The following is an 8,207-nucleotide window of genomic DNA, read 5'->3' on the forward strand; positions in this document are numbered from 1 at the left end:
TAGTAGAGACGGGGTTTCACCATGTTGACCAGGATGGTCTTGATCTCTTGACCTCGTGATCCACCCACCTCGGCCTCCCAAAGTGCTGGGATTACAGGCTTGAGCCACCGCGCCCGGCCCTTAAATTTATTTTATTTTATTTATTTTATTTTTTTTGAGACAGAGTTTCGCTCTTGTTACCCAGGCTGGAGTGCAATGGTGCGATCTTGGCTCACCGCAACCTCCGCCTCCTGGGTTCAAGCAATTCTCCTGCCTCAGCCTCCCGAGTAGCTGGGACTACAGGCGTGCGCCACCATGCCCAGCTAATTTTTGTATTTTTAGTAGAGACAGGGTTTCACCTTGTTGACCAGGATGGTCTCGATCTCTGGACCTCGTGATCCACCTGCCTTGGCCTCCCAAAGTGCTGGGATTACAGGTGTGAGCCACTGTGCCCAGCCTCTTTGTTGTTTTTAAGACAGGGTCATGCTCTGTCACCCAGGCTGGAGTGCAGAGGCACAATCTTAGCTCACTGCAGCCTCTACCTCCCGGATTCAAGTGATTCTTCCACCTCAGTCTCCTGAGTAGCTGGGATTACAGGCATGCGCTGCCACAACTAGCTAATTTTTGTATTCTTAGTAGAGACAGGATTTTACCATGTTGGCCAGGCTGTTCTCAAACTCCCGACCTCAAGTAATCCATCCACCTTGGCCTCCCAAAGTGCTGGGATTACAGGTGTGAGTCACCATGCCTAGCCTCTCTGGTTCTTAATTACAACTTGTAAAAGCAACAGATAAGAACGGTTTTTGAAAAGAATGGGTATCATACAGTAAAAAGTGAAAGGCAGTAAGATGAAATTAATAATTCAGCTATACAGTTACATTATAGTTGCTCAAAGCTAGTTTCCTCTACTCAGATAACATGTTAAATGAGGAATTACCTTTTATTATTCTCTTGCTCTTCTTCCTCTGGTAATGGCTTCTGCTTTTTTCTGGTCTGTTCTTCCAATAGCCAACTCTTTCTTTTCAACCCCTTTTTATGTTCTGGGTTCAGGTTTACACTCTGAACAACGGCCTCAATTACATCTGTAACTGTATCAGGACTGAGGTGCAGTGCGGCTCCTTCTTCGTCTCTGTTCAATTCTGGGTTGACAAACTGGGCAGCCTGGAATGCTTGCATTGATACGACAGCCTGAAGGGGGCATTTCCGAGGTCGACCTGGTCTACGTTTCACAAAGTTATTCCCTGTTCTGGCCTGCCTTTGAAGTTTTTTGGCTTTTAAAATTTTATTGACATGGTCTAGGTTTTTCTTGGTGGCCAAGATTTTGTCATAATTGCACATTTTCCGAGCTTGGCGTTGCATAGCTTCCACTACACTTCTCTTGATATGATGGGGAGAACAGCTGCTTGTCAACTTTTCAGATAGGATTGAGATACTATTATTGCAAGAGTCACTTGGGACTGCAGGCACTAAAAGGCTGTCTGGTTTCCCCAGGGTTCGGTCCTTGCTGTGGCTACGGCCTGGACTGGAGGAAGGTGGTGCAGAGGCAGTTGCAATCACAGCATCAATACTTTTCTCCATGGGCTCTTGGTCCTCATTTTGTACCATCCGCTGCAGCAGACTATCCACAGAGTCATCCCCAGAAGTAACTAATCTTGGACTTCGAGAGGGAACTCCGTTTACTGAAAGAGACAATAAATCACACATAGACAAAATTGGACACAGCTAGTTACATAAATAAGTTTTTACACTGGTAAAAGGGAGTACTACTCTATTTTCCATAGCAAGATTACACATCATAGGTAAATTGATGGTTTACTTTCCTGCAAAAGGTTATTACAAAAAGATAAAGTCAAAATTGGCCTATACTGCTCTAAAAATATGTAAATTAAAAAAGAGCAACTCTCACTTTGAGGTAAGGAGTAGAAAGAAAAAAAATTATTTCTACAAAAACGAAGGTCAAAAATAAAAAGTAGGCCGGGCGTGGCGGCTCACGCCTGTAATCTAAGTACTTTGGAGGCAAGGCGAGTGGATCAACTGAGGTCGGGCGTTCAAGACCAGCTTGACCAACACGGTGAAACCCCGTCTTTATACAAAATAAATAAATAAATAAATAAATAAATAATGAAGGTCCAGTTAAGCTAAGGGAATTGAAAATTAAATGTTGAGGCCGGGTGCCGTGGCTCACGCCTGTAGTCCCAGCACTATGGGAGTCTGAGGTGGGAGGATCATGAGGTCAGGAGTTTGAGACCAGCCTGGCCAATATGGTGAAACCACATCTCTACTAAAAATACAAAAATAAGCTGGGCATGGTAGCATATGTCTGTAGTTCTAGCTGCTCGGGAGGCTGAGGCAGGAGAATTGCTTGAACCCAGGAGGTGGAGGTTGCAGTGGGCTGAGATTGCACCACTGCACTCCAGCCTGAGCAACAGAGCCAGACTGCGTCTCAAAAAAAAAAAAAAAAAAAAGAAAGTTAAACGTTGAATAAAGGCTGGGTACAGTTGCTCATGTCTGTAATCCCAGTATTCTGAAAGGCCAAGGAAGGAGAACTGCCTGAGCTACGGAATTTAAGATCAGCCTAGGGAAAATTGCAAGATGTCTCTACAAACAATAGAAAAAAATTAACCAGGCTTGGTCTGAGCCCTTGGGTAAAAGGAAAAAAAAATTAACCAGGCATGCTGGCTCACACCTATAGTCCCAGCTATTTATGAGGCTATGGTGGGAAGGCTGCTTGAGCCTAGGAGGTTGAGGCTGCAGTGAGGCACTGCACTAGTCTAGTCTGGGTGACAGAGCGAGATCCTGTCTCAAAAAATAATAATTTAAAAATCAGTTCAAAATAAGTCACTTCCCATGCTGCCTAGTTTACTACCATTATTCATGGGTCATACTTCTCCAAAGTTAACGGATTTCTTACCCATATGACTTTTAAATGTGATAACTATACTAGATATTCCTTTATTAGTCTCAGGCATTCTAGAATCCAATATCAGACTATGAAATATTTCTCAAATTACCAATAACTTTTTCAAATAATATCCAATAGCCTTGTCTACTTTTTTAAGAAATTATTTATTTGTTTTATCTTCAACCCTGGACTATATACCCTTGTCTCAATTTGATATATAAACATTTTCAGGCCAGGAACAGTGGCTCACACCTGTAATCTCAGCATTCTGGGAGACTGATAATGGAAGGATCACTTGAGGCCAGGAGTTCAAGACCAGCCTGGGCAACGTACTCTACAAAAAATAAAAATTAGCCCAGTGTGGTTTCCTGTACCCATAGTCCTATCTACTCAGGAGGCTGAGGCGGGTGGACTGCTTGAGCCAAGGAGTTTGAAGCTGTAGTGAGCTATGGCAACGCTACTGCATTCCAGCCTGGATGACAGAGCAAGACCCTGTCTCTAGAAAAATAAAATTTTAAAAAAGTAAAAAATTTCAAACTCTCAGCTATATTTGATATCATAATTATTTAAAATTCTGCCTATTCTATTTCTATAATATACTTTGATTAACTTTCAATTATTTGCAACTCCATTAAATTTAACTGTGGAGGTCCTCAATAGAGAGTACTTGTTATTTACCTTTTATACTTACTTTCCCACTGGGAACATGTTTATTCTCATAGTCTCAATTATCATCAGTATGTAAGTGACTTCTAAATATTCATACCAATCTTCAGTTTTATCTGAAAATTACCAAAACGAAAAATGACCCCTTCCTTTTCTCCAACCTTTAAATGCTATAATTTTTTAAAGCTCTTTAAGTTTTTTCCTGTCTCACTCTATTATTTCTTTTGCAATTCCTTCAACTATCATCTATATTCTGATGACTACTGAATTTCTGTTTTCTGAATAGACCTTTATTTTGATTGTTGACTTTTGCATGTTTCACAGCTTTCTCAAACTCATATTCATATCTCATTTCATTTTTGCTCCCTTCAACCTTGCTCCTCCCTCATTGCTCCCTACATCAGTGAATGATACCATAAAGCTAACTATTCAACATTACATATATTGCATCAACCATGTGGCAGGATGTTAGTTATCCAAGCTCAGGCCACATCATTTATTCTTGCTCCTTCACCCTCCCCCAATCATAAAATTCTGTCTTCTGTTAGTTTAAACTCTTGAACCTATCGACTTTCCTTTCTTCTACCACAGCCACCAAGACTAACATAATGTTATCTCCCTCCCCTGATGCAATAGCATAATTCCTTGTAGGGCTACTAAAATATGTACATTAATCTCCTGATGCTTTCCCTATCAAGTTGTAGTCTCGTCCCTCTGCTTCAAGTTGCCACTAAAGACTTGCTTTAGCAAAGAAATTCTATGGAAGAATGTGGTGATTTCCAACGTTAGGTTAGAAAAGGCATCTCTCTCTCTCCATAAGCCCTTGGATTCAAGCTTCTAAACTGTAAGGAAGCCCAAGCAATGAGTTTGCATACTGACCAACAGATCCTGCTAAGGTAATAGCCAACAACCAGTATCAACCACCAGGTATTTGAATAAGGAATCCTTTTTTTTTTTAAGACAGCGTCTCACTATGTTGCCCAGGCTGGAGTGCAGCAGCACAATCTCACTGCAACCTCTACCTCCCTGGCTCAAGCAATTCTCCCACCTCAGTCTCCCGAGTACAAGAGTACTACAGAAGTACACCACCATACCCGGTTACTTTTTTGCATTTTTTATAAAAACGGAGTTTTGCCATGTTGCCTAGGCTGGTCTCAAAATCCTGAGCTCAAATGATCCGACCACCTCAGCTTCCCAAAGTGTTGGGATTACAGGTATAAGCCATCTGCCTGGCCAAATAAGGGATTCTTTGAGATGATGTTAGCTCACCACCATGAGGTTACAACCAAAGGAAGGGAATCCTGAGAAACTTTGAGATGATAACTGATCGTTATCGTGCCAGTAAGGTCAAGGTTCTTTGTTATTCAGCAATAGACAAGTGAAACATTGTTCTTCCTGCTTCTACTTTCATCACTGTCTAATCCATTCTTTAGACAGCAGCCTGAGTGATCTTTTAAAAAAACACAAATTTTATCAGGTTTCAGCTTCTACAATTCTTAAAAAGGTTCTTACCACAACTTCAAAATTAGGATTATCTATTCTTCCAGCCTCAATCTCATATTATCTTAGATCCTTAATTCTAGTAATAATAAACTTTAGTTCCTTAAACTCATCATGTTTTTTCTTGATTCAAGGCCTTTGGGTGTGCTGTTCTCTCTACCTGGAACAATCTTTCTCCACAAATTCATCTGCTTAATGACTATTCATTCTGCACCCTCCTCATTCTTAATTTAGGTCCCCTATTAAGAATTACCAACAAAGATCAAAAGAAGCAAAGAAAGATATTACATAAAGATAAAAGGATAAAAAAAAAAAAGAATTACCATAATACTTTCTACTTTCCTAACACTTCAAATTAGTGGTTTAATGTATGTAATTCTCAAACCATGTCTGGTCCATTAACATGGTGACTGTATTCATCAAAATCACTTTTTTTTTTTTTTTTTTTGGAGATTGAGTCTTTTTTTGGGGGAGAGGCTAGAGTGCAGTGGCATGATCTTGACTCACTGCAACCTCTGCCTCCAGGGTTCAAGCAATTCTCCTGCCTCGGCCTCCCAAGAAGCTGTACTACAGGCTCACATCATGCCCAGCTAATTTTTGTATTTTTAGTAGAGACAGGGTTTCACCTTGTTGGCCATGATGGTCTTGATCTCCTGACCTCGTGACCTGCCTGCCTCGGCCTCCCAAAGTGCTGGGATTACAGGTGTAAGCCACCACACTGGGCCCAAAATACCTTTTTAACTCCAATGACCAGGACATAATTCATCAACACTTAGTTGAAGAATGAATCCTAGGCTTAAAATCTTGGAATTCGTGGGCCGGGCGCGGTGGCTCAAGCCTGTAATCCCAGCACTTTGGGAGGCCGAGGCGGGTGGATCACGAGGTCAAGAGATCGAGACCATCCTAGTCAACATGGTGAAACCCTGTCTCTACTAAAAAAATACAAAAAATTAGCTGGGCATGGTGGTGCGTGCCTGTAATCCCAGCTACTCAGGAGGCTGAGGCAGGAGAATTGCTTGAACCCAGGAGGCGGAGGTTGCGGTGAGCCGAGATCGCGCCATTGCACTCCAGCCTGGGTAACATGAGTGAAACTCCGTCTCAAAAAAAAAAAAAAAAATCTTGGAATTCTTTTTATCTCCTCTATCCCTTCATCAACTACTCAGAGCTACCAATGCATTTAATACATGAATATCAGTTTAAAAGAGAATCCTAAAATGAGTACATACTTTTGAAGCCTCCTTCCTGAGCCATTCACCTAGAGATATTAATACCTCACATTTCAGTTTTCGATTGTTCCTATCTTCACAAATTCTGGTCTGCTAATTTATGATTCTTGGTACACACTATATTTTAGATGTAACTTATTTTCTTTCTTTTCTTTTTTAAAGACAGGGTTTTACCATATTGGTCAGGCTGGTCTCAAACTCCTGACCTCAGGTGATCTGCCCGTCTCAGTTTCCCAAAGTGCTGGGATTACAGGCATAAGCCATCACGCCCGGCTAGATGTAACTTATTTTCAAAATTAACTTCATTGTGGTAAAGTACTATGTAAAATTCAATATATGTCTTTTACATATACATTGAGTTTTGAAAAATTTACTGTAGGTCAAGATGGCCAGGGGGAGACCTATGTTAATTCTAGGTAAATAACTATAAGCTTGATTGGCTCACAGTACACTGAAGTTTATACACCAAACTAAACTATATTATTGGTGCAGTTAATTAGAAATCAAGCGGCAACAGGAGGCCTAAGGTAAAGACCATCTGCAAGCGCAATAACATCGGGGAACACCGCGGGGTGGTTGCAGAGCAGGGAACACTGCTCTGCTCCCACAAATGCCTTTTCAGCATGGAGACTGCATGAGGCCCTCGAAAAGAGGGCTTATAAAAGATCTCTGAGAAGGGAGGCGACCTCTGCTCACAAGATCCGGGAGGGTCTTTGCAGATGGGAGCTGGCAAGGAGGAGAAAAACCTTGCAGGGCAGAGATCATGGAACACCTCAGGCTCTGCCTAGGTTCTCAGAATATGGAGTGATTTTAATTGCTCTATGTCCTCAATGCTTGCTCCTCATCTGCTATACTTCCGATGCAGCCACACTGATAACAATCGGTGATTAAACTCAGAGTACTAGTTTAGCATGTCTTAGAAGGATCTCAAGTGCTCTCCCCTGGCTATCTTACCTATCCTTTCACCCTTCCCTCCACACCCGTAAGATCAATGAGATTATGCACATAATAGGTGTTTGGAGCCCAGAGCTGGGGCCAACTCAATTCCCATCCTTGCGTTGATCCCCTGGACCCATGCTGTTAATTCTACACTTGTGTCTCTGTCTTTATTTCCTTTTCCCAATCCCTCGTCACTGCCGGGACTAAGGGCACCCATGTAAGAGGCTGGGGCTGGTACCCAACATTTACCATGCAGCTATCATCATAATCAATATATAGAACATTTCTGTCACCTTAAAAAGTTACTGTGTGCCCTTTCCGAGAAAACAAATTGCCTGTCATCCACAGCCTCAGAGAACAATTGATCTGCTTCCTATTATACATTACGTTTCTTTTTCTAGAATTTCATATAAATAGAAAGAATATACCAGCACTTTTCGAGGCCGAGGCGGGCGGATCACCTGAGGTCAGGAATTCAAAACCAGCCTGGCCAACATGGCTAAACCCCGCCTCTACTAAAAATACAAAAAATTAGCTGGGCGCAGTGGTGGGCACCTGTAATACTAGCTACTTGGGAGGCTGATGCAGGAGAATCACTTGAACCCATGAGGTGGAGGTTGCAGTGAGCCAAGATCGTGCCATTGCACTCCAGCCTGGGTGACAGAGGGAGACTCTGTCTGGAAAAAAAAAAATGGAAAGAATATATATTTTATTGTATGGCTTCATTCACACAGCATAAATCTGAGACTCATTTACATTGCTGCATTTCTTTTTACTGTTCCTTTTTACTATTTACATATTTCTTTTTACAAGTCAATTATATGAATATACCATAATTTCTTTACACATTCACCTGGAAATCTGTGTTGTTTTGGCCATAAAGAAAAAATATTCTATGAACATGTGTACACATGACATTTTGTTTAAACATTTTCATTTCTCTTGGGTCAACACCTAAGACTGAAATTACTAAATCTTTTTTTTTTTTTTTTTTT

At 41.4% G+C, this 8,207-nt stretch overlaps 1 protein-coding gene across 2 annotated transcripts in view; it reads right to left on the minus strand.

Moving 5' to 3' along the window:
- The window catches only part of ASH1L (ASH1 like histone lysine methyltransferase), a 248,019-nt gene that overhangs the window by 110,009 nt on the left and 129,803 nt on the right, over positions 1 to 8,207 (minus strand). For both annotated transcript variants that reach the window (XM_017519812.2, XM_017519815.2), the window contains one exon: positions 917 to 1,658. In XM_017519812.2, the coding sequence (XP_017375301.1) occupies positions 917 to 1,658 (742 nt within the window). The remainder of the gene's footprint in view (positions 1 to 916; positions 1,659 to 8,207) is intronic.

Source organism: Cebus imitator, unplaced genomic scaffold, assembly GCF_001604975.1.
Source record: "Cebus imitator isolate Cc_AM_T3 unplaced genomic scaffold, Cebus_imitator-1.0 Scaffold776, whole genome shotgun sequence".
NCBI classification, from domain to species: Eukaryota; Metazoa; Chordata; class Mammalia; order Primates; family Cebidae; genus Cebus; species Cebus imitator.